This window comes from Podarcis gaigeae, assembly GCF_964106915.1.
Source record: "Podarcis gaigeae genome assembly, chromosome: 12".
NCBI lineage: Eukaryota > Metazoa > Chordata > Lepidosauria > Squamata > Lacertidae > Podarcis > Podarcis gaigeae.
The window spans coordinates 19,855,763-19,882,786 of NC_139688.1; the positions used below are offsets into that span (position 1 = coordinate 19,855,763).

General features: G+C 39.1%; 1 protein-coding gene across 6 annotated transcripts in view; it reads right to left on the reverse strand.

Moving 5' to 3' along the window:
- Positions 1-2,891: 2,891 nt before the first annotated feature.
- Positions 2,892-27,024, reverse strand: part of ZEB1 (zinc finger E-box binding homeobox 1) — a 72,710-nt gene continuing 48,577 nt past the window's right edge. For 5 of the 6 annotated variants that reach the window (XM_083704667.1, XM_083704668.1, XM_083704670.1 and 2 more), the window contains exons 3-9: positions 22,099-22,161; positions 19,590-19,751; positions 16,861-17,063; positions 11,345-11,450; positions 8,399-10,209; positions 6,248-6,428; positions 2,892-5,445 (exon numbers count right to left, since the gene is read on the reverse strand). In XM_083704667.1, coding sequence (XP_083560793.1) covers positions 4,856-5,445; positions 6,248-6,428; positions 8,399-10,209; positions 11,345-11,450; positions 16,861-17,063; positions 19,590-19,751; positions 22,099-22,161 — 3,116 coding nt within the window. In that variant the 3' untranslated portion in view covers positions 2,892-4,855. Of the gene's footprint in view, positions 5,446-6,247; positions 6,429-8,398; positions 10,210-11,344; positions 11,451-16,860; positions 18,086-19,214; positions 19,752-22,098; positions 22,162-27,024 lie in introns of all 6 variants that reach the window. The other variant, XM_083704672.1, reaches the window with a different exon arrangement.

Sequence of the window (27,024 nt, forward strand, 5' to 3'; positions counted from 1 at the left end):
GGTCCGAAGGTTGGGGATGCGTGCAGTATATCCATTATATTTTATCACAGTAAGTTTACACTGGCCCTAAAAGCAGTAGCTGAACCGGTGTTAAAATTAAGATGTCTAGCTGGATACTTTTTAGATAAAAAAAATTATAGTAAGATTTGGAAGTTATGAACTGAAAGCTCTTAGTTGAGAACTTTTGGCCCAAAATGTACTAGCGTACCTGTAATGGGAATTAGGGTTGCTTGTGCGTAAATTCCAAACTGCTCCGAGCTGGTAGTATAGCTGGACCTTTCCCCGGTTTGACAGCCCTAAAACGCGACTGTCTCAGTCACTGGCAGAATCCGTCAGTGGGCGTTTCCTAAACTTCCTCCAACATAAGAATTCCTTAACAGACAACCTCCTCCTCGCTTCTCTGTGCGGAAGCCTTCTGCGCAGAGTGGGTGTGCCCAGCGGTGGTCCTGCACTCTCCTCACTGACCTCACTGGAAGAGTCTCAGAGCCTCCCCTCCGAAGTACTCTCAGCATCTCCTTTCTTCCTGGTGTCACCTTGGTTTCCTTCCCCAGCGGAAGCTCTCTCTCTCCCCTTGCTGGTTCCCTCTCCGGCATCATTAGGGAGCCAAACCTCTCCACTCGGCTCCGATGTCAGTTCCCTGACAGTACCTTCAAATTCTTCCTAGGTTGGCAGGTACCCTTTCACTTGCCACAATGCCTAGAACATCACTTTGTTGTGAGGGTGTTCTGTGGCGGGGGAAATGATCATGAGCCCAGGAAGAGCACCAGGAAATTCCATGCCCTGCTCTCAAATTGTCAAGCAGTTTTTTGCAGTCTGCAAATGAAATTGCAAAAATTGGGAGCTTTTCATGCAGCATTAGAATTGGCACTTGAATCCCACTCATATACAGTACTTTTTTTTTAAAGGAATCCCAAGAATACTGATCAGCAGAATTGACACTACTACAGGTGTCACATACCTGTTCTGCATATGTAAGCAATCCATCGTTTAGTGTGGCAGCACCTTCACTTTGGAATTCCCTGCCTATTGATATCAAGTAGGTACCTTCACTGTATTCTTTCCAGCACCTGCTAAAAACAGTCTTGTTTAGACGCTTTTAAATCTTAATTTATTTCAGTATTTCAACTTTTGTATATTTTAAAGTTGTGTTGTCACCCCCCCTTTATCTTTTCGTAAACTGTTTTGAGGGTTATTTTTTGTTACAAATCAAGTGGTGTATAGTTTATGAATAAATACCATAATAAATAAGAAGGTGTGCACATGGTTGGAGACTTGCAGAACAGCTTAATCACGCTTACTCAGAAGAAAGCCCTGTTGTGTTCAAGGGGCCTAACTTCCAGATAAATGTGCACAAGACTACAGCCTTAAGTAGAAAACTTTATTTGGATTCCCCCCTCTATTTTTAGAAGTATTTCCAGGTTCATAACTTAATTACTTTGCATTTCCCAAGTCAGCATTTCTAGAAAAAGAGGACAAAAAAAGGACAAGTTATGGGGGTAGAAATTTTAAAATGAGGCATTAAGAGGTTTTGAAAAAGCATTTTCAGAACATATATAGAAGATAAAATGCAGTTACATGAAATACAAATTTAACTTTGGTTAAGAAGCCTTTAATACATTCTCACATTATGTTCCAAACACATTCAATGCCAATTTACCTTTGTTTATTGTTGAGATACTAATTTCATGATTATGTCCAAGGAGAAGAGCCTCAGCTTTTTACTTCAGTGAGTAGATTAGTTAAGCAGCCAATAACTCCTACCACACTGGGAGCACATATCTTGCGTGATGTTAAAAATAAATGCTCTTATGCAGGAACAGAACAACATATGTATGTATGTTAGTGGTAGAGTGGCATGAAATGAAGTACATGATGCTCACTATGAAAATACTTTTGTGTAGAAAACAATGAACTGATAGTATTTTTTCCTTTTGATGTATGGAATGATTTTGACCATTTAAAAAAAAGGTAAAAAGGAAATCTTCAAATTTAAAAAAAATGCATACAGCAGGGACATTATCTCATTTCCTTTCAAAAGAGCTCAATGGTATTCTGCAGCAGGTGGATCAAACAAGAAAACAAAAATTATAATTTAGCAAGGTGCTACCTAGACCTCCCTGCTGATCTATAAACCAAGGAAGAACTCTATAAGGAGCAGTTTCCTAGTTGCTTCCACTTTAGTTGCTGACCTCAGAAAACTCACTAAACCACTCAAGTAATCCATTTGCCTACATACAACATATGCTTCTTCTAACAGACTTGTTTCCCAACCAAGCTCAAAGTGGTTATCTGCACCTAAGCAAAGTCTGAAGCAGTACATAGGCAACAGATTTTCAGGGATGCATTGGAGATCGGTCACAGGTGGTTGTGGCAAACACACATTCATTTCTACATCCTGCCATGGTCTCCAGTCCAATTATTATCTCGGGTTTTTGTGGTGCTTCAAAGTTGTCCCCAGGACAAAGGAAAGCAAGCTTCCAGAAGCATGTCAGATACTGGCTGCTGTAGATAGAGTGCATGCTTTTGTTTTTCTGTTGAGAGCATCTGTTGGCTAATGTTGGTAAGGATTCCCAATCCCCAACACAGCAGCAATTTTGAAAATTTAGAATGTGAAAGAATGGGAGCATAGCAACAAAGGGGGAGGAATGCAAAAATTTATCTCAGCCGTGAAGCTTAGTAAAGTTACTTTTTTCTTCACAGTAAAAGGTCCTGCTTCCCTGTTTCTCCCATTACATTTGCACCTAACTATCAGTTCTACAACTGAGGGGAAAGTCATTCCAGTTGCTCTTGTGAAAGAAACAGGGCACACGCAGCCTCAGTGATGTCCCACGGGAATGTGCCAAACAACCCTCTCCTTGCTTTTATTTCTGCAATAATGACAGTAAATCAGGCTTGTTGACGCTTTTTATTGTGAGATGGGGAGTCTGGTAGAAAACTAGAAAATGACCATGATGTAACAAGGAACTTAAAAAAAAAAGAAGTTTCAGATTTGTAACTCACATACATGAATACAGGAACAAATTGGCACAGAAATGTTAAACATTGTTCCCAACACTGTTTAGAAGATTATTCTATCTTGGCTTAGCTAAGGAAATGAGTGTTTTATGGTTAGGCTAAACTCTTAATAAAACGGCAGAGCATCATGCTATTAGTCATACAGTGAATTTCAAAATTTAAGAGCTTTATATTAAAAACTGGGAAAAGGTAAAATGAATTGATTGCGATTGTAAAATTGATACATTCCCGTTTTAATTCTTCTCTTCTACAGTCCAAGGCAAGTATAAATGTTAACATAACACTGTTAAATCAAATCTCAATGCAAGAGAACCAATTGCATCTCTACTTTAAATCTTATCAACTTTCCAAATTTTCATACTAAAATATATTATTGTATTAATACAAACTACAGTATTATACACTACACTGTGTAATAAATAAAGAAATATAAAAATAAGACACATAAATATAAAAGTTTTCTAAAACTAAAAAGGTACATATGTCAGTAAGAAGGGTATTAATACTGCCAGGTTTGAAAACATACAGTACAAAATGTTGCACAGATCTAAAAACTAAAAGAAATAAAATAATACTGATAGGTTAAAATCAGCTAACATTGTCAATAAATGGGGTCCAGAATAACTAACATTTGGAAACATTTATGAGCCCAATAACATATGATGTATGTGTCTGAAATTAAGTGAACCAATAAAACAAATTAAAAATTTCCCTTCGTAATTACTATAGAGAAATTCTCCAAGTAAGTAATTAAAGAAAAAATAATACTGAAGAATTGCATTATGAAATGTACCAGTGCTTTTACTTTTCTGATGGCTAAGTGTTCTTCCCCCATGATTTTGTTGTATAGAAGTTCAATATAAATCAACAAATGCTAGTTATTGTAGGCCACACATTGGAGAAAGGCCAGTCAGAGCCTTTAAAATACTGAGAAATGGCACTTACAGCACACAAGGTCTTGCATAAGGCCAAAGGAGATACAAAGCTTCATGTCATATCCTTCATATTTTAAACTACATACTCCAGACACAATTACAAACACTGATTTTGACAACTTGGCTGTCCTCACCAGTATTAACACTGTTAGTCCCTGCAATCAGAACCCCACCACAATCTTTTCAAACTACATTTTCAACCACATGAGTAAGAAACTTCAATTCTTCTATCAGCTGCTTCCTTAAGGCTAACAATACACTTTAAATGAGAACATGTTCTACTAACAACATCTAAATGTTTTAAACTGCTACCTTCTAAGCTGAATTTACAAAGGTAGTCAAGCACTGTTTGGAACTGCATCATACCTTTCTGCTTAAGGGAATTTTGTAGTGCAGAAGTTCTCACATTTTAAAAATATAATAAAATACTGAAGCGGAATTAGCAGAATTGTTTCACTGATAAAATCAAAACAACGACAACAACATAAATCTCTCCCAATTGTACAGTTGAAAAATTGAACCAACGAAAAGAAAAAAAAAAGAAAAATGATTTTTGTTTTAATACTGATAAAAACAAACTGATGTCCAACACATATCAAATAAAACATGTTTCCTACAACATGTTAAATATCTGCTTCCAAAGTCACCATGTTCTAATCTGTTTCAGGTCACAAACTTGTTCCTAACTTTGAAAAGTGTGAAAAATTACTAGGTTTGAGGTTCAGGCACACCTGGATATATATATTTTTTATATTTTCTGTTTTTTTTTTCTTTTTTGTTACACAGTAGTGAACAGGAATCACAGTGCACAAGCTACTGTGCTTCCATGAAAAAGCATGTAGAGTACAGAACAACCTTCATTGCCAGCCGAGATTTCTCTGCCTTGTACAAAACCACACCATCAGTTAAGCTTTATTTGCTGCTGATTCTGACATTGGCTCTTCTTTCTGTATATCCTCTTGTTTAGCACTGCTTTCTTCATTTACAGCTTCCTTATCCTTCATGCTACCTTCACTTATTTCTTCCTCCTCTTCCTCCTCTTCGTCTTCCTCCTCTTCGTCGTCTTCCTCCTCCTCCTCCTCTTCTTCCTCTTGTAATTTCCCACATTCTTTTCCTTTTGGCGGTTCCTCCTCCATCTCTTTGTCTTCCTCTTCCTCCTCCTCCTTTTCGCTGTCTTCCTCTTCCTCCCTCGTCAAGCTCTCTCTCTCATCGGAGTCGAGCTGCGAGGGGGAAGCCCCGGGCCCTGCGTGCTCATTACTTAGCCGCTCCTGCGCCGCCTCTTCCTGTTCTGTGCTGTCGCGTTCCTCAGCTTCCCTTTTGCAGTAGGAGTAGCGGTGATTCATGTGCTGGGAGTAGGACCCCGAGTGCGAAAAACGTTTGCCACATTTGTCACATTGGTAGGGCTTTTCTCCAGAGTGCAGTCGCATGTGTTCAATCAAATGATGCTTGTGTTTAAATGCCTTTTTGCAGATCCCACACTCATGAGGCCGCTTACCTGAAAAAGAAAAAACAATATAACTTCCAGGCGTGCGTGTTGGGACTCAATCACTGCACACACAATCAGAGGTCCCATGATTTGTTTGGTCTTTTTGAACAATCTTGTTCACCGTTTCACTCAAAGACAAAACTAAACATGGCTAACACTTTGACCACTGATAAAGCTCTTAAAGAGTGGAGGATGGGAGAGGCCTTTGGCATCTAGTGTTACCTATATCTAACTGATCACTTTCTTTCTTGTTTTATCACTACAGTGGTACCTCTGGTTACGTACTTAATTCGCTCTGGAGGTCCGTTCTTAACCTGAAACTGTTCTTAACCTGAAGCACCACTTTAGCCAATGGGCCTCCTGCTGCCGCTGCGCTGCACTATTTCTGTTCTCATCCTGAAGCAAAATTCTTAACCTGAGGTAATATTTCAGGGTTAGCGGAGTCTGTAACCTGAAGCATATGTAACCTGAAGCGTATGTAACCCGAGGTACCACTGTACTCATATTCACAATTTTAAAATTCGCCGGTATCTAAATGAATTAGATACAACTTGTTATGTTCTTGTCTTGATCCATCAAGGCAGCTATATTGTCAGCCTTCTGTATCTGCAGTCAATGCAAATGGACACCTGGATGGGCAACCTTATCTGCACAATCTTGCTCCTCTGAACCCAATTTGGAAAGGCTGGAGATGCCTTTTTACATGAATGGTGAGGCATATTCTCACCTGTGCCAGACTAATTGGCAATGACTAGAGTTGTCCCTGGATGGACCTAATAAACTCAACCCGTGTACCTTCTTGTTCACATACCTGTGTGTTCATATTTATGTCTCAAGAGTGAGCTACTCTTCTGGAATATTTTGTCACACAAATCACAAGCATACATTCCATTTTCTGTCTTTCTCATCTTCTTCTTCGGTGGTGTGGAATCCGAATCATTCTGATCCTCTACATTTGATACACCTTCTGAGCTAGTGTCTTGTCTTTCATCCTGAGAAATCAAGGAACAACATTCTTACACCTGCTGAAATGCAGTGAACACAACAGGCAGTATGAAGTTTTTTTTTACGTTTTAGTAAATTCGTTTAAATCTCAACCACATTTATGTAGCAAGATCTCTCTCTTTTTATGAACCTACCATTCTAACTTTGCTAATAATTGGGGCCCTTGAAGATTTAGGTAAAATAATTGCCTGATGTTCAGGCTTTCAAGTAGAACAGAGAAAGCTATTCAACAGTTAAGAAGGGAGATATCAAAGGCAAGAATGTTATAGACTAAAAAATTGTAAGAAGGCACTTTGGCAATGTGTTCATTTGGCTTTCTCAAATGTTTTTAGCAGTAGCATATAGGTGCTCCAGATTTCACTACTTTGATACCAGTTATGAAGAAGTAAAATAATCTTCCAATGTACTGTATGCATTTAAGTGTTGTTTAATTTCACTCTCAATTATCTGCATATATTTCTAATGCATTGCCAATGTACCTGTGCTAAAAGTTCATCCTCGACTATTAAGGCAAAATCCCCCAAAAGTCATTTCAATTCCAGCATTAATGGTATCAACAAGCTAAAAAAGGAGACTTTCTAGCAATGTATCTTAATAATAATGTGATCACTACATAATCAGTCACTTAGAAACTGATTTCCCTCAGTAATTTATTAGTTAGACCAGTGACACATATTAGCTGCATCCTAAAACATATGGAGAACAAAGTACAAACAGCTGCTTGTGCATAAAAAGGAATATGGGGACTGGGTGTCTGGCCTGCCCAGCATTTGCATCTAGCTCCCAGGATGTTAGGTGCATTACTGCATAGCAGACACTCATGTAGCAGTACAGTAGAAGCCTCCCCACCTGTTGCCTCATAACTAGACATCTACGCCAAGGTTGGCTTTTCCTGCCTGGACTGTGTGAAGACTCCATGTTAGCAGCAGTCAGACAGTTTCCTGTAACCAAACTACAGCTGGAATGAGTCCTTGCTAGGGACAGCAGCACTTTTGAGGTGTCTGTAGCACACCTGACTAATCACCACGCTAGAGTTTATATAACCTAGGCATAGGTAAACTCGGCCCTCCAGATGTTTTGGGACTATAACTCCCATCATCTCTAGCTAACAGGACCAGTGGTCAGGGATCATGGGAGTTGTAGTCCCAAAAACATCTGGAGGGCCGAGTTTGCCTATGCCTGATATAACCCATTCACACTCTCTGCCTTTGACTTCATCTGCCCTTATTGCCATTTAATCTGACTGGCTATGGCAACAACATCATGAAATAACATCTTAGATACCTGCAAACAGAATCATATGGCTTATTCGGCTGATTAAAAGGCTAAAAGGCATTGGGCTAAATGAGGATAATGGAGACGGAATATGGCACTATAATCAAGCAGTAACCAGAGAAATGTAACAATATAAAAAAGCCACGAAACAATGCAATTATTGGGCAGATCAGTATTTTGCAGTAACATGCACATTTCTTTAGGAATGATCAAAATGAGAGAATATTCAGTACAGGGCTAATAATTTGGTTACATAATTAGAAAATGCAGGCATTGATTGTTAAAATACCCCCCCAAAATATTTTGGAATGTGCCTCAGAATATAATGGACACAGGTCAAAGGTGTGTAACATTACCATTGTAGAGGCTATGATAAGTCACGTTGTGTAGGCATGACCACATGGAAAAGGAAATTGCAATACCAGACTCAATTCTTGTCGTCATCTGCATCTAGTCCACAGTAAAGCTAAATGGTGTCTGGTGTATGGAATGAAAGGCCTTGCTTACGTTAAGTGTGAGGTATTTGCACAGAAAATTCATTCTAACTCGTATTAGCTAAATGCAGCTAGTCAGAATAATCTAATATTAGCAAAATGAACACTTCATTCCCCCCACCTTATTTTGTGACTTTATATGTTTGCCTCATTAATTAAAATACATAATCATATATTGGTTCAGGTACCTGACTTCCATTGGCCTGCATCTGTTTTGGTGTTTCTTGAACTGTAGGGTTAACGGTGGTTGAATACGTATAAGCTACCTGTGGGATAAGAATGGTTTGCTTATTGGCAGCAAGAGCTCGTAAGCATGGAACACTGTTCTGGTCAGCAATGGCAACAATTGTAGGTAACTGGGCAGTGACTGTAGGTATAGCAATATTAATGGGATTGGCACTTGGTGGGATTACATTTACAACTGGTTCAGAGTCTGTAATACTGCTGTCCTTTTGCGGTTCTTTTTTTGCACAAGTCAAGTTCAATGGTTCTTCTTGGACAGAATAAGCACTGTTCTGGTAAACACTAGTTATAGTAGATCGCTCTAATGTTTCTCCATGTTGCTTTGGTAGTGAAAGGTCAAGAGGTTCTATTTGTGGCTCTTCCTGGACACCTTCATTAAGGTACACGTAACCCTGTGAATTTCTAGATGAAGAGAGGTTAAGGGGTGATGGGGATGCTGTGTTACTCCGCAAACCATTCTGAGCTGATCCTGTTGATACAGTCTGCGGTTTATCTACCTTGAGGGAGCTTTCAGAATTAGATGTGCCGTCCTGGTGTTCATTTGCCATTTCCAGTCCTGCGCGGTCATCATTATCCACAGAATTTTTTAGTTTGTCAGGTTCAGGGGAAGATGGTCCTGATGATGGTACAGAAATTTGGCCAGCTTGCATTTTTTCAAACCACTTTTTTACAACATCCAATGGCAAATTGACCGAGTCGGCAATTTTTGAGAGCTCTTCTGAGCTTGGTTGTGCATTTAATGCATAATAGGCTTTTAGAATGGATAAAAGATTTTTTAGAGGGGGTTGGCCAGGAGATAGATTAGCCTCCCCTGTTTCTGGTGAAACAGAGGCTTCGGACTTCTCAGCTTCTGCACCGCTGAGCTGAGATGGCTGAGTGGGATTTCTGATATCATAGTGCTTTGATTCTTGAAGTGCATTGGATTCTCCTGGGCAGTCATCACGAAGAAGGCAAGTGCTATCATTGGTCTCTCCATCAAAGCTTTTTTCTTTCTCCGATTTCACCCTAAGATCTTCTGGCAACTTTTCGATTTTGCAGCTGTTTGTTGGGGCGGGGTTTTCTTTTTTCAGATTCTGTGGCACAACCTGAAGTTGACTAGGTTGCTCCAAACTGTAGTTGATGATAATTTTGGTTGTCCCATCTTGATCAACCAAAGGAAGACTGATAGCTGAAATGAGGGAATGTCCAGCTTGCTGTATGGATGCAGTGTTGATTGTTTCTTGTTCTTTGGATGTAAGAAGATTGGCATGACTGTTCTCCAACACTTGTTTTATTACATTGCCATCAACGGCAACTTTAAGTACATTTTGAATGTCACTTAAGTTGATACTTATTGGAGACACCAGACCAACGGTTGGCAAAACAACAGCTTGCACCACACCCTGAGGAGAACTGGTTGCCTGTAACGGGCCACCACCACTAAAAACCCCGTTTTGCAAAGGGGCTGAACAGTTGATTCCTGAAGCAACCACTATGGGCTTGAATTCATAATCCACAGGTTCAGTTTTAATTTGGTTAATGGGGAGCTGTTCTTGTAACGGCTTATTCTCTATCTTTTGTCGTACTTGTGGTCTTGCTGGGCTACCCGGCGATGCAGAAAGGGAAGGGGAAGAGCACTGAGATGTCTTGAGCCCTGATCGTGCCCGGCCATTCACAGGCACCAAACCAATACATTTCTTACTGCTTATGTGAGAGCTGTAGGAACCAGAATGGGAAAAACGTTTCTTGCAGTTTGGGCACTCATATGGCTTCTCTCCTATAGAGGCATTAAAAAAAGAAAGAAAAAAGCCATTATAATCTAGGAATCTGAACTAATAAATTATAGCTTGGATTGAAAGAGTGTGGAAGGATAATATACTAGAAGGCACACGTATACTACCCTTTCAAGTAACTTTGCACCAAAGCCTTCATAAAACAATGCAAAAGGCACAATCCAATGAATGTTAGCTAACGCTAAATCCCCTCAATGGTACTTAAACATTTAACAATGCATTTTCTCTCCAAAGGTAGGGATTTAATCACTACTAATTTTTTTCTGGACTGTACATTTTCTATGGGGAAAATAATCGAGATTTCACACATTTATAAAATCTGCACATCATCTAAGATAAGTGTCCAAAAGCTCATCTGTTCAGCTGAACCAATAAATGCCCCCCCCCCGTGCCAGAAAAGGGCAAAAGAAGTTTTTTTAAAGGCAAAATCCAAGAAATGGATGGCATATGACAACTATAGGTGCATGAACCAAACATTTAACCAGCAGAAAGAAAATAGCTGCGCTTGCTGTTCCATAAATGCTTGCTCCAGAGGTAATACAGTACTTTATCTCAGGTAGGATCTGTAACAGTTCTTGTGGTTTTGCTTGCAGAAGCTGATGCACAGATTGAACATCATATCTGCTCAGCTCACTGCAAGGTATAAAACAGAGTGGCTGGGGAAACCCAGCCAGATGGGCGGGGTATAAATAATAAAATTATTATTATTATTATTATTATTATTATTATTATTATTATTATTATTATTATTATCACCCATGAATGGAAAATACCTTTGGATACAACCCAACAGCAATAAGTATAAACTTTAAAATCACCACTTCTCAGTACCAACACTGGATATCCAATGGCTGAAACAACTTAGTGCCACCTTACAATTTAGCCAGAACAAGGGTCATACAGTCAAAGAACAGCTTTGATAATGTACAGTAAACCTTCTTTATTGAGCCTCCTTAACATATTTTATGTGCTTTCACTATATCTTACCTAATTGCTGACAAATTATGTTCAACATACCAAAACACATAATTTATGCTGCAGGCTATAATTTGGTATAGTTTTAACATAGCAAGTGGTATGCAACACTTTATACTGACAAGCAGGACTTAAGATATTTACCACTGTGGATTCGTAGGTGTTCCTTTAAGTGATGTTTATATTTGAAAGCTTTTCCACATTCAGTGCACTTGAATTTTCGGTTACCACTAGATTGAGTTACATGTCTCTGTAAGACAGAATGTAGATATCAATCAGAAGATAATGAGAAAACAGGTATAACGAAACACACAAGTGAGGAATCTCTTATTTGCAATAGAAAAAAAGGATAAAATTTTAATAGAGTTAAAAAAAATCATCAGGTGATTGAAGATATTGCTTGTGAAATACAAACTAGCAAGAAAACGGGTGAGCAAAGTTAGAAAAATAAGCCACAAAATAATTTTGCCCTCTATCAAAATTTCAGGTAGAGACTGTATTGGCATTTGACATGTCTAGGAAATTCAACAAGGCATTCCCTTATTCTATTTGTAAAAGACATCCAAAGAATCTTGGTTATGAGACAAAGAAACATTAAAGCCTGTTTAAATTTTAATTATTTGACTTGATTTTTCCATTTACATGCTTCCGGCTCTTACTGTTGGCCTCGAATTCCTTTATGTAACGCCATCACAGGGCTGCTCTAGGGAAGATGGTCCAGTAACAAATGCACTCAGTCACAAATCATTCTCCAAATAAATACACAGAAATCATATTTCAAAAGTTAGTAGAGCTCACATATAACTAATAATCAGCATTAATAAGTTATGTTGAAGCCATGTAACTTTCTTGTAAAAAAAAAGAACCAGTCAACACATTCTAAAATATTTGCAGTATGATTTAGCCCTTCAGGCCTACTTATTTTTTAGGACTCAACAGATAAGACATGGAATTGAGATATTTATGCAAGAGTTGTCTTTGTAGTAGATAATGTTTTTACCATTCAGTGGAAAATTTGTTCTTTCCTGCATTTAAAATGTTTTTATTAAGCACACACTAATTGGATTCAGCTAAGTTCAAAGTTACATAAGAGTTAAGATTCCAGAAATCCTTGTCTACCTTGATACTCGAGAAACTTTCTGGAAATAAAAAAAAGATGTATCAAGCAGCTTTCAACCTTTATACTGTATATATTTATACTGTACTTCACTTTGATCTGAGCTGCTCAAGTCAAGTTTCCACAATTCAAAGGTGCCCAGGGCTCCAGCCTGCATTTGGTAGAAGCTGCACATGCTCATTCATGACTACTCAAAATAGTATCCCACAAGGCTGGTAGGTATGAGAAAATACATGCATTTCTGCCAATGAAGTGGATACATTTTTGTCCCCCATCTACTGTAATTCATTGCACCAACAAGGGATCCAGGGAAAACACTTCTATGAAATGGAACAAAACAAGAAAGGGCTGCTCAGCTCACTGCAATATTAGAAAAAACAGCCCATACCTGGCATTGAAGTGAATGTACAGGGCATTATGCAGAATTGTCTTGTTATTGGGGTGAATTTGCTTTAATAAAAAGAAATGCAGTCCATAGCAAACATGTTATCAAGAAACAACAACAAAAAATTGTGCAAAGGTACTATTTTACTAGGTTATATACTAGTCCTAATTTATTGAATCACAAGCCAGTCTTTTAAAGCCCCATTAATTTGGGGACATAGATTCAAAGCTTGTGATTAATTTCCCCATTGAACTTAACAGTGCTTATTTATGGATTTTTGTATCCCTATAAATGCTCATCTGAATTAGGCATTTGCTAAAGTTTTGCAGTGAAATCTCCCCCATTATCTTTAATGGAACAGGACTGGACCAGCAGTTCGCATGGCAGACTCTCCAGTGCAGCTTTCCAACAGAGAAGAAACTGATTTGAAATTGTGACCCACAGCTATGGATCCCCTAACAGATACCAGGAGGCAGTGAAAATCCATGATATATTGCAGGCAGTTATAAATAATTGAAATAAACTGGCTGTTTACTAACTACACACAACAGAGGGATCAACTTTGTGTTAAAGGCAGTAAGACATCAAAAGCATGAGTTACTATTCAGCCCTTTAATAAGTTAAGGTGCTGCTCTCATCACCATAATCACAATAGCAAAGTGAGGTGAATCGTTCTATATACGGCCTCGGCCCCGTATACCTGAAGGAGTGTCTCCACCCACATCGTTCAACCCGGACACTGAGGTCCAGCTCTGAGGGCCTTCTGGTGGTTCCCTCCCTGCAAGAAGTGAGGTTACAGGGAACCAGGCAGAGGGCCTTTTCGTTAGTGGCGCCCGCCCTGTGGAACACCCTCCCACCAGATGTCAAGTAAATAAACAAATATCCGACTTTTAGAAGACATCTGAAGGCAGCCCTGTTTAGTGAAGTTTTTAATGTTTGATGATTTATTTTTAATATTTTGTTGGAAGCCGCCCAGAGTGGCTGGGGAAACCCAGCCAGATGGGCAAGGTATTATTATTATTATTATTATTAGTAGTAGTAGTAGTAGTAATAATTCCCCCAGTTGTATAAATATTTGAGACTGGGATCTGGACTTGCCAAGGGTCATTGAGCAAATTAATGGTTCAAACAGATACTGCTCATCAATCAATCAATCAATCAATCAATCAATCAGGCCTACAAATGCTCTAGATATATCTTACAAAGAGTCCTCTGCTGAGTCCAAAAGTTGTTTTAAAAGAAACCTTTCAGCCCAAAGGTTGGGGTTTGGGGTATGTGTGCAAGAAAACAACTCCACTGCCCCCCCCTGCTCAATTCACCACTCAATTTATGGTCCTGCCCATGAGGACAATCACATTTTCAGCTGTTGCTGGGTGGCATTTTTCTGTATAAACTCATAAGACTGCAGAGTGAGGACAGGAAGTATAACTCTCACTCTGACTTCTTGTGGCTTCAGACATCTTCCTTCTGGAGTACTGTGGGATGCCCAAGAGAACCAGGAATCACCAGCAGCAGTAAATCTGCCCCACCTCAACACATTGCCACTCCCAAATCGAGCCCAAGAACAAAATAGTGTGTGTGTGAAAGGCATTTTGCTCAATACTAAATCAAACACTGTTGTGACTATGAAACTTAAATTCTTAAGGGCATGGAAGAGACATGCTGTCCTTACACTTTTTATAAGACCACTCTTATACTTTTTAGACAGGGAAAACATGTGCAAGAAGAACTTGGAGCTAATGAGAAGCAGTGTTTCTGGTCTCTAGGTAGCTGTTCCACCTGTGCACATTTATTCCATGCTGAGGGCCACTTTATACATAGTGGTCTCCAGGTGATCACACCTGGAGCACATTGAAGCTGCCACTGAGTTAACAATATATAAGGCAGAGCACCCAGGGAGGCCTCTGCACCATGTGAACAACGTAGACATGGAAGACTTGTTTTCATGTCCCAAATCATTTTGACTCACACAAGTCACAATGGCTGCATATACCATATTTTTCGCTCTATAAGACGCACCAGACCACAAGACGCACCTAGTTTTTGGAGGAGGAAAACAAGAAAAAAAATATTCTGAATCTCAGAAGCCGGAACAGTAAGAGGGATCGCTGCGCATTGAAAGCAGCAATCCCTCTTGCTGTTCTGGCTTCTGTGATAGCTGTGCAGCATGCATTCGCTCCATAAGATGCACACAAATTTCCCCTTACTTTTTAAGAGGGAAAAAGTGAGTTTTATAGAGCAAAAAATACGGTATATATCTGGTACTCAGTCCCCAAACAGGAGCACTTGGCAGGCCATGCAATGTAAATAAGCAATACAGTAATTCTGCAAATTGCAGATAAAATGCAAGCTGGCTTCTAGACGATAAAGGCTCATAACGTATAAGTGATTTAGCAACTCAGTTGTATTTCATATATACATTCCAACTCTTACTGGGCATTGCTATAAATAAATGAGGAGGAATCATAATAAATAGCAAAGTCATTCTTGGCAAGTCACCCTTGCTAGAATGCCACGTTCTTGAAAAGGTTTCTTGGGATCCCTTTGTCAGAGATTCATGACAAGAAAGCATTTTGTCAGGCTTCTAATGTCAAGGATAATGGACTTGGAAGAAATTTTGGAATACCTACTTTATGAATCAGGAAAATGCAAGTGAAGCTATGTTACAAATGTGCAACCAATAAGAATATCTATCTATCATCTATCTATCTACAATCTCTCTCTCTCTCTCTCTCTCTCTCTCTCTCTCTCTCTCTCTCTCTCTATCATCTATCTATCATCTATCTTTAGGAATGTATAGAAATATTTATAGAAATATATGTATATTCCTGTTTATGTAAATATGATATTTGAAGCAGAAGTTACTAGCCACAAACCCGTCTAAGAAATATGCAAAGTTCACATATTTTGGTTGCTTCCAAACGTAGAACAAACCACACTGAACCAATAAAAATGAGTAGTTTATTTATATATTTATTTAATTTACTAAATATTTACTGCCATTCATCTGAGGATCACAGGGCAGCTGACAGTATTCTGCCACAAAGTTTGAATTTTCTTGCCACAAGTTACTGTTTTTCTTAAGCATATTATGCGGTTGCCCTAAACCATTAGTCTTAAGAGGGGAAATGTCCAGTAGAAATGTTATAATGCAGCACAGTAGCCTTGGGAGGGTGGGGATTACTCTGAAAAACAGATATTCATCTTTTAATAAATAAAAAATATTATCTATTTTATGTTGACCAGGTGTTGGCGGCTGATCATATTATTTGCAAGACACTGTGTATTGTTTGTATATTGGCTGCCTGCCAGAACATCTCTGAGGTGTGATATCTATACAACAATCTGCAATCACTCGTGCAATTGCTGTAGTGGCATCTGCATGGTGTCAGGAGCAGTGATGGCCCCAGGTTACTCATCTCTCATGATTTTAGTTTTACAACGTGCTTCACTGCCCTACATCATGGGTGGTATTATTTCACAGCTTTATCAGTGGAGATGTTTCTGTAAGTCTTTCCCTTCTGTAACTATCAACACCTTTCCCCTACAGAACTTGGTTTAACAAAAGTTATCACAATACCTGCCCTCTCTTGTTATCTGTGACTAGTATGCCAATAATTCTCTATACGAAGCCCTGAGGCTTTTGTTCAGCAACAGAATCCAGAAATGAGCAAGAGAAAATAAACCTAATATATTAGTGTTATTTTCACCTAAGGATTCTAATAAAATCATGCAGCCAATACAAAATGCCCTGGTAAACAAGCTTTGCTAAAAGCTGTTATAGTCTGGATTCAACTAAGTAGGTGTGTTATCGGGAGCCAGTACAATGGGTCCTGCTATAGGGCAACAGGACTCCCTGCTTTCCTTCCTTTGTGTTGCTCCCCAGTTGGCTCTGGGGATATGGAGAAACACCACAACAGTGCATAGGGACAGAAAAGGAGACCGTCCCATTGTACAAGCTGAAATTTTTACATTGATAGAACTATCAGAAGAGCACAACATCACATTGCTCCTGTTATACTAATAGCACATTGTTGAATATATATCAAGGCAAGAATACTCTAAACACATTTGTTTATGCAAGTATACTCAAATGAACACAATACCAAAATCGTTTAAGTTTCAAACAGTGCATTGGATATGAACTTTATCACTTACTTGATCTCTTCCTGATTTATGTGATGTCATATGGCGTTCAAGTTGTGTTCTATATGCAAACGTGTAACTGCATAAGGAGCAACTAAAGTTATCTTCATTTTTTTCATGGCGATATTTAATGTGTTCTTTCAGAGAGGTAAAGCGTTTGTACCCTCTATCACAGTAAGGGCATGTAAGCAGCTGGGAAAATGCATCTGGCGTGCCTGAAGAAGAATAAGGAAACATTTTAGGGGGCTAATTATTGCAGCATAGTGTATAAACAAATGAATCAGTACATTTAGGGCAACATCCAAAACTGTCCACCTGAAAATCCACTTGCACAATGGGACTCTTGTTTTTTCTCCACTCCCTCCAGTTCAACATACACCCCAACCTGAAGAGCAGATTTGGGACTGCACAGGGGGAGGGAAAAGCCCTGTTGTGTAGGTGGATGCCTGCTTGCACTGCCCTGACTCTTACAAATTGTAAGATACAAATTGTAAATAGATATCTAACAAGTTTTGAATTTCTTAGGATAGCCTTAATGAATGGTGAAATGACCCAATAGCAATGGGAAAGGAAATTCTACACCCACACTGACACATACCCTACTATAGCACAAATGCCATTTTGTACATATCCAGTCAGAAGTCCTAATTACTTTAGTGATACTTACTCACAGGTACATGGGTACAGGATCACTCTGAGTTCCTTTTAAAACTGATTAAAAGCTTCCAAGTCACTCACCATAGCTCTTCAACTGTTCGTTTTCATATTTTGATCAGGGCTAACTCACAATAACTTTGTGGGGGTTTTACCAAACACTTCTAATTTCTTTATAAAAGAATACAAACTGGCTACTAATACTAGTAAAGCTAGCCAACCCTTTAAAACGTAGTTTTATTCTGAAGACATTTCACAGTGGTTAATACTAAGGTTTTTTTTATGGAGTGCCATAAAAAGGCACTTCCTATTAATTTGGAATTTACTGCTGTAAATTAACATCACATAAAATTTCAAAAGCATTTAATATATGGTTCATTCCATATCAAGTGATCCAACTTTTTTACCTCATGTCATCCAATTTTCTTAATATTGGGTACAGTTGTTGAATGATCAAAACTAAGTTTAAATGGAAAATTTTAATTTTTCATCTCACCCCATTTTTTACTTATGAGGGTTTGAAATTTCAAAAAATTGAACTCAAAAACAGGATGAGATGAAAAATTAAAATTTTCCATTTAAACTTAGTTTTGATCATTCAACAAGTGTACAAAATATTGAGAAAACTGGATGACATGAGGTAAAAAAGTTGGATCACTTGATATGGAATGACCTGTATATTGGACACCATAAAGTATAGTTTGGCAAGGACCTTATCCACAGGATTACAATCAGACATGGTGGAAATCTGAGATCAGATTACTTGACTTCCCCAGTCCCAAGCCCTTAAAAGAAGCCATGGGGACAGGGAGCTCTGATTTTGATGAGAACAGTGGCATCTGAGGAAGTATTCAGCCCTGGAGTACCCAATACAGTAGCCTTGGGCTTCACAATGCCTTCAAACATCATTCATGGTGGCTGAGCCCCTCTGCACCTTCCAATGTACTAGACAGAGAAGAGCAGGTCTCCACCTGCCCAACGCTCTTCCCTTCCTCTTCCTCAAAATGCCCTAGAGCCCTAGGTAGAGCCAGACACATTTTCATAGGAAAGGAAGAGCCCATGCTTCAGCTTGCAGACACCAGCAGAAACGCTTTCAGGAAAGAAAAAGAAGGGGGACCCTGCCACTGACTTGTAAGTTTGGAGGATCGAGGTGTGTGTTTTGCTTTTTCCTTGGTGATTGTTTGGGATGGATGGATTTGTGTGTGTGCGTCTTCAGTGGGGTGATTAGGGCTCGTCTTCTGCCTGCCCTTTAAAATACAGGGGTTACCTGCCCTCATAACTCCCTGAAGCTGCTGCACTGTGTATATGTGTGTGTTTTATTTCTTTAAAAAGTTCAGTCAAGAAAATGGTGTGGGGAAATACTCCCTCCCAGTGCCACAGTCTATTTAACTTTGGATACCTTCCTGTAGCTGCAGTTAAAATAAAAAATTTAAGGTCCTCCAGTATTGCATATGATTTGGCCTTAAGAAGGACATGAAAAAGGGGGAAAGAGGAAATGCAAATGGGAGAGAGAGGCTGTTCTATTTTCCACATTGGGTATTGCTCTTTCAATTCCTACTTTTCAGCAAAGATCCTTCTCACCAGCATCGGCTTGTAGGGCCACTTCCACCTTATTCTGCCCTATGCAACTGTTACTCTTTCCACCACTGCTTTTAAGTCCATGCTCCCTATTGAAACCATGCAGTTTCTTACACCCTGCACAATACTGGCACAAACATTTCAACAATAATGACTGAGAGGACCAGTCCTGCCCTTGTAAATATATGTCAGTTACAGTGGCATTTAGCACATGGACTTAGAAGAAAGAATCTATGTGCTTAACCCTAATGACTAGTAAGTAAATCAGATTTGAATTATAAGTATTAATATATGGAGAATATGAGAAACACACAGGATATCCTAATGATAAATAAAATTTTAACACAAAGGTTATATTTTGGATTTTGACTGCATTTTAAAGCCTATGGTTTTTTTCTGTGGAAATGCCATCATTCATACTTTTTATTTCAAAATGGAAGCCAATGTATACAGCACTTGCTTCCAATAACACCATTTTACAAATTACAGAAAACAGAAGTAATATTAACCATTTTCATCCTGGCCACTGGCTTCTGGTGTTCCTTGTCTTTGATCCTCCTCAGGTGCTTCAGGGTAGATAACTGCTGTATCGTCTTGTTGCAGAAATTCTTCAACATTTGGGTCATGATTTTGTTCATTTTCTGCATCAGAATCACATTCATCTTCTTTTACTAGAAGTAAAAGACAATTTGTGAAGAATGAGAGAATTTCAGTAACAGATATTAGAATTCGGCTTTCATTTTTAAAGGAGAGACATGTCACAGCCTTCATAACTATGGAGAGAAGCTTGAAAACATGTGGACAATGATATAAAAGTCTGGGCTAAAGTCTGCATGCTGGAACAAATAACTCTTTATTTCTCCCCTTTTGGTCACTTCATTTAAAATACTGACAAGGCTTGAAGCAGCATTATGGTAGCTGCAGCAGCTCTTGAAGAGAACTACAATGCCATATAGGAGTTCATGAAGGGAACTAGCCATGTTCCTAGCCGTAGAATGTCTTAAGTCTGTGCAGCTGAAAATGATGGAGGGAGGCTGGGGGAAAAGGGCTCCCTTTTGCTTCCTGTGATGCCACTGCTTCCAAACCACTGCCAACAGCAATAGCTTTGAAACTTACAGGAACGTAGTACAGTGGTACCTCGGGTTACATACGCTTCAGGTTACATACGCTTCTGGTTACAGACTCCACTAACCCAGAAATAGTGCTTCAGGTTAATAACTTTGCTTTAGGATGAGAACAGAAATTGTGCTCCGGTGGTGCAGCAGCAGCGGGAGGCCCCATTAGCTAAAGTGGTGCTTCAGGTTAAGAACAGTTTCAGGTTAAGAACGGACCTCCAGAACGAATTAAGTACTTAACCCGAGGTACCACTGTAACTGGTGGTGGTTTGGTGACATCTTTCTGAACTCTTGGGATTTTTCATGAGAACATAGAAAAATCCAACATGCCAGAGGAAAGCCCCTGGTGTTTCACTCATCACTACCTTCTTGATATCTCACTCCCTGTTTACCTTCCCTTTAACGCAGGCCTCCGGCTCCTATACAAATCTTTGCCCCAGGACTCAGTTATAGAAGAGAAGGCCTTAGCAGTGTAGAAATAGTTCATGCAACTCGCAAACTGGAGTTCATAATATTATTAAGTGATTTGCATATAAACCTCCACACTCTCTGCATCCTGAGCTAATTTGGCAAGTCTTACTCCATATGCCTCCTGATCTAAAAGAGGACTACCTCCTTCTCCATGGGCCCTCTCCACCCGGGATTAGGCCCATGGTGTGTTTTTTTCTGTCCTAGCACACTGCTTAGAAAACTCCCTTCTGAAAGAAAGCCTGCAAGATACAATCCATAAGGATTGTTAGAACAATAGTAAATAGTTTTTTGTTCTGCCAGGCCTGTAGAATGTTGATTTTAATTCTGACTTCTGGGTGTATTGTTAATTTTAAATATTGCAGCTACTGGCTGGTTTATTTTTAAACTCTTCTTTGAAAAAGCAGGAAGAGAAACAAAACTGTAAAAAACAAACACACCCATGAAAGATGCTAAAAAGACATGTTGCATACACACACACCCCTTGCCTTTTCAAAAATGGCTAACCTCACTTTTTCAATCTTTGATATCCTGAGTTTAGAGCACTGGAAGAAACAGCAACAATCTAGCAGCTCCAATTACCTGTATAGAGTCTATTTAAAAGGCACTCTTTGGCATCACAGTACAAAATGTATATTCATGCATGCAGCACTTCCTTTTCATAGCTAAGTATGGGAAGTACAGCATGTGTAGGAGTTTGTATTGTGGTAGAGAAATTTCTGTTTCTTTTTGCTTACTTCCTTATTTTTTTTATCCTTTTAACCCTTTGGTAATTGCATTTTCAAATACATCTCTATATCCCCAGAATATTAACAAGAGCTTGCAGTATGAATAATAATTATGGGAGACAACACGCCCTACAGAGGTGTACGTCGCTCACCCAGAGTTGGGATATAGTGCCAATTTAAAACCCCATGCGAAGAATCATTATTTTCCATACAATTAAAATAAGGCAACTACAGTAAATAAAGCATCCTTGGCATATTGTGGCTCATTGTATAAAAGCTAATTTTACATACATTGTTAAGCATAAAATGTAATATTAAGGTATTATGGCTAATAGTATTACCTCAGCTGGGACCCATCATAATGCTCTGTTGTGATCTTGCAACAGACCAGAAGTAAATTGTTCATCCATTGCTCTTGTTCCCTGAACCAAAAAGCAGCTAAGAGGCTGCGGAGACACTGCAGTCAGTGGAAGGGATTGCTCTGCATAATTTACTAGCAACACCTCAAAACGGCTCTAATGGGAGTCTAAGCCAGTCATCTTCACTAGTCATACTTCAGGCTTCATGTGCAGACAGGCAGACCAAAAGGGCGAGGGATGGCAGAGAAAGACAAATAATAGCCGTCCTCAAGAACACGCACTGTTATGTAAACCTCAATGATATGCTAAGTACCACAAACACAGATGAAGGAATTTGGTGACAAATACCTGTACATCCAGATTCATCTGCTTGAGCTTCAGGCCCCAGGATTTCCTTTGCTTCTTTACTAGCTAAAATTGGACAAGAAGAGAAGCTTAGAACTTTACATAATCCAGAAACCCTCATTTGCTTAAAACACCTTTTTGTCTCTTGCCACCGGAGAAATGCACACCCTCAGACACCAACAGAAAGCAGACTACAGCAACGAGCTGGAATTCAAAAGTCTTGGTTCACTTTCTAGCTACTCTCTCTCACCGGGCTATTGCAAAAGGTACCATTTCTGGTGCCTCCTGCCAAAGTCCAGTTGGAAGGGAGACCCTCGCTCTGCAGATTTGGGAAGCCCAGACAATTATGTTATTTGAACATGGATAAGACATTCTGCTGCATATTTAATCATGGTTGCCTCTTTTGCATAAATAAGATGTATGTTGTGTAAAAATGCTTTGAGCATATTATTAACAACAGTACATGTTAGAAACTCTCTCCAATGTCCAAACTCAAGGAACAATATGTTTATTTACTATAGTAGCAAAAAAGAACTTAGGAGTTTGAATCCTAAAACTAAAGGCAAATGTGGCATAATAGTATAAAATTAGAACATGTAATCAGAATGTTTATCAATAGATTTACTAGCCCTGATTAACGTTCTTGTAAGAGTTAAGTACAGTACAGAAATGAAAGTACTATGCAATGTTGCTACTAAGCAAAAGCAGCAAACAGATGATGCATTTTCCAATCACTTATTCTGCTATATACCAGTCTTGTATTGACTGCTAAGCTGCATCCAACCAAGGCATACTTAGACATACAAGACTGTTGGTTCAGTGGGTCTACTCTAAATATGACTTAGCTGGGTACAAACTGTATTTATTTATATCTCACTTGTCAAAGGTAATTTCTGGTGGAGTTCCCAATATAAATAAAACTGTATAGAGACAGATATATATATATAAATATAGATATAGATCAAAATCCAACAATCCAATATCAGCAAACAAACTATCAGGTAAAAATCTGAACAAATTTTAGAAGAATTGTGGATCATTTTAAAAAACAGTTTCATATCTATTTTAAAAATATAAGCAGAAAATTTGAACAAGGGGTATTAAACCCCATTAAAAGCCTGCACAAACCGCATTATGCTTTCCTGGCATCCAACTACAGTGCTGTTTCTGCCTACTGTTGATTAGGTTTAATTTATGGACTTGTAATGTTTATGTCTTACACGGTTAGCTTGTTGTACTGAGCCATATGTAACTTGCCCTGGGACCACATGGTGTAGGGTGGGTTGCAAATGCAAAATCAATAAATATAGTGATATATTAATTCTCTTCTGTCAGTACTAATTAACAGGCTTGCTGCTATATTTTGAATAATCTTGAAAGGCAACCTTGGTGCACTGAAGTTATCCATCTAGATGTTATCAGGGCCTTGATAACTTTGGCCAGCTTTCATTTCTGTAACGTTTCTTTCTTAAAATATTGATAGTGGATTTGGAAGTTAATGGCCAAAACAGAATCTACATACACAGGAGATTCCATGTGTGCTCTCAAAGCATGGCCTTCAATTACGTGAGACACTGCCCCACTATTTATACTGTGTGTATGAGTTTAGAAAGTGTCTAGAAAACTGTGCTAGGATCTGTAGGAAAGACCTTGGGCTTGCAGCTGATGCCATTTAGAAGATTCCTCCTAAAGAATTCACAACATGCCTCTGTAAATAGCTCTAACTTAGCCCTGGAAATAAAATTAGGTTTAAATTCAAATGTGAACATGACCCTGGAGAATGTGAATTATTCTTGGGTATACTCTACTTCATTTAAGAAGTTCTACCTACACACAACCTTTCAAGCAGCAGACTTTAGTTAAGTATTGCTTTATTCACACAAGTACAAATACAGAGATGTGCAGATAGGTCATCAGACTATTCCCAAGTGATAGATTTAAGCTAATTTATTATGTGCAAACCAAATGTTTGCCTCAGATATCTAACTATCATCTATCTAGCTAGCTATCATCTATCTATCATCTATCTATCTATCTATCTATCTATCTATCTATCTATCTATCTATCTATCATCTATCTATCTATCTATCTATCTATCTATCTATCTATCTATCATCTATCTATCTATCATCTATCTATCTATCTATCTATCTATCTATCTATCTATCTATCTATCTATCTATCTCTATCATCTTATGCTTCCTCCTGTTACCCCTCCTGCAGATAAACCAGATTTCAAAAATTAAAACTAGAAATATGTAGTAGCAAAAGAAAAATTGCAATCCTTCAATCTAGCTGTCCATTTCTTAAAACTGAGAAATGTCATATAACAAGAGACTGGTTTGTTGCTTTATTCCACAGAAGGTGGTTCAAGGAACTTCAAAGCCTTGACCTATGGTACTCAGATCTAATGCTTTTCCTGTTTCTTCAGAAGAGAGGTGAAACGTCTGTAACGCCAAATATTTTAAGTATTCCATATGATACAAAATTTATTCAACTGGGGTGATGATGTGAGAAGCTGAGAGAGTAAAGGCATGGGCTCAGAGAAGTGTATCACAAAAACAGAATTCTAGGAGTGTATTACTTTTTCTGATTGGCATTCTCTGGTAGTAAAGTTGGGAGAGTGCATTGAGATCTAACAGAAGTGACAGACTAATTGAAACCAACAACATGTACTCTAGCTATCTTTTTGTAGTATCATCACAAAAAAGGTTACTTCATAGAGGCACGTGAGTGTCTTCCTGTTGCAAAGTAATTAAAAATTGCTCATTTCCTCTGCTGGAACAGAAAAAAGCATTTAGGAAAGGAATCTTAAGGAGTTTGTGGAAGTCAGAATTCAATACTGCTGAAGCAAACAAACAAAATGGTCAGCAGGCTTGCAGAGATTGATATCTAACTCTGCAAATGTTAAATGGTTATAATAGTGATAAAAGATCTTGAACATAGTTGGCCTTCATGTTTCTTTAAGTACCAAAGAAGACCTCATTGTGCTGGGAGAAAAAAATCAACAAGGTAGTCAAGATCTGAACAACATGACTTAAATGCAGAAGAAAATGCATTTAGACCCCCCCCCCAAACACTCCCAGCTTTGACAATCATTTGAGATTTCATAAACCAGAAAAGACACAGCATGTCCATGGCCTTGGCAACTTGGCATCCCATTGAAAAAGAACTCCATGGCTGGGGAATACAGGCAAAGAGCCTAGGAGCATAATAAGTTATGTTTGATCATTACTGGTGGGTGTCAGAGTAAGAAACTGAGGAAACAGAAAAGGTTGAGTCTCAAGATCTAGCAAAGCCCTACCGCAACATCCCAGTGAAGTGGTAAGGACCAAGAAGCTTTTGAGCCCAATTAAATACAGTGGTACCTCAGGTTAAGTACTTAATTTGTTCCAGAGGTCTGTTCTTAACCTGAAACTGTTCTTAACCTGAAGCACCACTTTAGCTAATGGGGTGTCCTGCTGCCGCTGCGCCGCTAGAGCACGATTTGTGTTCTCATCTTGAAGCAAAGTTCTTAAACTGAAGCACTATTTCTGGGTTAGCGGAGTCTGTAACCTGAAGCGTATGTAACCTGAAGCGTATGTAACCTGAGGTACCACTGTAGTGATTAAGGCTACACACGTTTTCACGTCAGCAAAATTCCATGCAACCTGACAAAATAAACTCATAATAAGGAGCATATGAAAGCAAAAAATGTCTACAGAAAGACACATAGGGCTTTTAATGAAAGAAACTGCAGAATGAAGTAATACTTAATTGAAAGCAACCAAAATTTGAACAGTGGACAGATTTTGCTCAGACATCTGTTCTCAAAACCCAGGAGGAAAATGTTGGTGCAAGTAAAAAATAGGCACCGTATTTTTCGCTCTATAGGACACACTTTCCCCCTCCAAAAATTAAGGGGAAATGTGTGTGCGTCCTATAGAGCGAAAGCATACTGAGCGGCTAAGCCCAAAGCCAGAACAGGGAGACGGAGCGCTCTGTCTCGCTGTTCTAGCTTGGGGATGGCTGTGCAAAGCCTCCGCAGGACAGTGGGGTGCCTTCACCTCGCTGCTCTGCAGAGGCTTCAAAGGCTGAGTTCTGGGGGCTTCAGGCAGCTATCCGCAAGCCTTCCGAGAGCAGCAGGAGTTCCCGCTGCACTCGGAAGGCTTGCGGATAGCCGCCTGAAGAGCGAGAGGGGTCGGTGCACACCGGTCCCTCTTGCTCTCCAGGCTTCGCTTCGCTGGAGAGGCGCTGCACAGTTTTCCCTCTCTGTGCAGCGAAGCAGGAGGAGAAATGGAAGGGGCTCCGTTTCTCCTGCTGCTTCGCTGAAGGGGCGCTGAGCAGAGAGGGGAAGAATTTTTTCCCCCTGTTCTCCCCCTCCTATGGTCCGGTGCGTCCTATGGTCCGGTGCGTCCTATAGAGCGAAAAATACGGTATATAGAAAGGAGAATTCCCTAGATGCCAAAATCAAGATTTGGAGGCAAGTACTCTTTGGTGAGAGAAGCCCTGCAGAGATTTAAAATCACAAAACATGCAGCAAAGTAAAGTGTGGAGATAGACTTGTAAAATACGCTGTTGTGAGTTCCAAAACTTCCCTCTTCCCAGCAAAGCAAAAGACCAAAAATCTAGTAAGTTAAACATTTGTTTACTTACAAACTCTTCAACATGTGCTTTTCCATACAACATTCAAAAAAAGTTTCACAGGAAGTAAAACTTGACTTAATAACAATGGTGAAAGTTCCTAAATTATTGTTATAGGAACTGAAGAGTGGCTTGTGAAAGCCATGTGGCTAAGCCAGAACAACCAGCTTAGACATCTTCACATGGTGAGTTCATCAGGTACACTGAGAGAGAAAGAAAAGCTTAATTGCCCATTTCCTCCTAAGGTAAGCAGCGGTGATGCTGCTAAGTCTGGCAGGACAGCTTATTCTATGGTATTAACACCT